Source organism: Cyrtonyx montezumae, unplaced genomic scaffold, assembly GCF_038088225.1.
Source record: "Cyrtonyx montezumae isolate F1298 unplaced genomic scaffold, pur_monq_1.0 scaffold_48, whole genome shotgun sequence".
NCBI lineage: Eukaryota > Metazoa > Chordata > Aves > Galliformes > Odontophoridae > Cyrtonyx > Cyrtonyx montezumae.
The window spans coordinates 879193-881398 of NW_027072054.1; the positions used below are offsets into that span (position 1 = coordinate 879193).

The 2206-nt window shown below is 48.0% G+C and overlaps 1 protein-coding gene across 1 annotated transcript; it reads left to right on the forward strand.

The window, feature by feature from the left end:
- The first annotated feature begins 326 nt into the window (after window positions 1-326).
- Window positions 327-632, forward strand: LOC136055798 (feather keratin Cos1-1/Cos1-3/Cos2-1-like). Its single transcript, XM_065747674.1, has one exon. The coding sequence runs from the start codon at window positions 327-329 to the stop codon at window positions 630-632; it is 306 nt and encodes a 101-aa protein (XP_065603746.1).
- The last annotated feature ends 1574 nt before the right edge of the window (window positions 633-2206 follow it).

Consider the following 2206-nt stretch of genomic DNA (forward strand, 5'->3'; position numbering starts at 1 on the left):
CTGGTGTGTCAATATAAATCTTATCAGACAGTGGATCTCGATGCTATGGGAGACCATGGAGGAGATAATGACTGCTCAGAGAGTGCTTGGGAGACAGGTTTCTTGGCTTTAGATTTCTGCACTCAGAGAGAGTCTCTCTGGGTCAGACAGCAGTTTGTAGGGTCCTGGCATAATAAAGTGATATGACCTCCTTTCTCACCCTTCTGCTCTAGCCTTAGCAGTCATCATGGCTCCATTGTGAGAGGCTATCCCAGCTGCCCCTCACATACCTTCATGCCATAGTTCCTTCAATCCCTCTCTCTCAGGTATAAGCCCATTCTCAAGACATGTCCTGCTACACCCAGTGCGTGCCTTGCCGGCCCTGCGGCCCAACCCCACTGGCCAGCAGCTGCAATGAGCCCTGTGTCAGACAGTGTCAGAACTCCAACATCGTCATTGAGCCCTCTCCCGTGGTGGTGACCTTGCCCGGTCCCATCCTCAGCTCTTTCCCGCAGAACACTGTTGTGGGATCCTCCACCTCTGCTGCTGTTGGCAGCATCCTCAGCTCTGAGGGAGTGCCCATCGCCTCCGGGGCCTTTGACTTGTCTGGCTTCGACAGCCGTTACTGTGGCAGAGGGTGTCCGCCTTCCTAGTGCCGCTGGCCATGGTCCCGGTTAAATTCTTCCTTAACCACGAACATGGCACTGGACCAAGAAAGAATCTTTCATCCACTGCTTTCAGAATTCCTGACCGTCCTCAGCTAATCTAGGAAATTCTTAATGGAAACCACAAGACAGGGCTTTCCGACAACCTGACTCATGTCTCTGCTTCTATTTCTCTACTGAAATCTCCCTTCACATCTAGTTGTGTTCCCCACGCCCCTCACCCCCCACATTCCCCGTGTTGTGGTGGGCTGTGAGGCTCCTCAGAATCAACCACATCCCTTGCAAGAAAGACAGACACTTTCCTTGCATGAGCTCAAACATGGGATCTGGCGTATCCTGCACTGTGGTGCCTCTACTCAGTGTGACCTGGTTTTCCTCTGTAAAAATTCATTAAAGATTTCTGCATCTCATTAGAGCTTTTGTTGTTACTTTTTCCATGTATCAACTGCACAGCTGCCCAGGGAGAATGTCTTTGCTCTTGGTAGGTATAAGAGGGATGTTTCATGAGGCCCTTCTCCATTCCCAGAAAAATGGCTGGTTGTGCTGCATTGCAGAGGCTCCTCTCCTGGGCACTGTTCATTGCAGATGAAATGGATAGCCCTGACTGCAGCACAGCAAGTGGCGTTCAGCCTTCGTATTGAAGTGTGTCTGCCCACATCAACCCTCTCTGAATATTCAAAGACAAAACAAAAACTCTGACTTCAACACAACCACAACCTTCAATCTCACATAGAGAATTCAAGACTTGAGAAGAAGACAGAATGGGCTGTGTTGGTCAGGCACACAGATCTTCCCAGCAGGTGCTCTGAATGGAAATTTTTGTCCTTTTCCCTTTTTCTCATAGTCCCAAGATGCTTCCCCTCTGTCCTTGCAAGGCTTCACCTGGAGTATTGTGTCTGGTTCTGGCCTCCCTGGTACAAAAAGCACAGAGATCTCCTTGAAAGAGTCCAGCAGAGGGCTACAAAGATGATAAAGGGCATGGAACATGTCTCTTATGGGGGAACACTTAAAAATGGAAATGTTCCCTGTCTTCACTCACGGGAGATTTTGCCTGACAACTGTGATTTTTCAAATTTGATTTTAAATCCTTAAAGAATTGAGTAGGGCAACAAGAAAATTCACAGATCTCCTGCAATTCAGGAGGTTACACTTTCACCTCTTCAAGGCTCTGCTTAGCGGAGTACCACGGAACAAAGCTCTGAAACAAGCTGGGACACAAGAAAGCCAATTTCTATTTAGGAATCACCTCTTCCGAGCTCAAGAGCACACCCCAGCAAATAGGAAGCCATGCAGAAAAGACAGAAGTCCTGCATGACTGAATAAGGAACTCCTGTCCAACCTCAAAAACAAAAAGGAAAACAGTCACTCTGTCCTCTGTAGCTTGTAAGATCACAAGTAGATTGTCCTGAAACCTACACAAAAGTAAATGGAGAATAGAGAGGTGATTGGTGATTGTTTGGAAGACGTCCTAATGGCTGAATCTTGCCTGGAAAAAACGATGGCCTGGAATTTTGTTGGTGGGTTCCAGGGGTTTAGGGGATCTCACTCTCTCACTGCTGAAA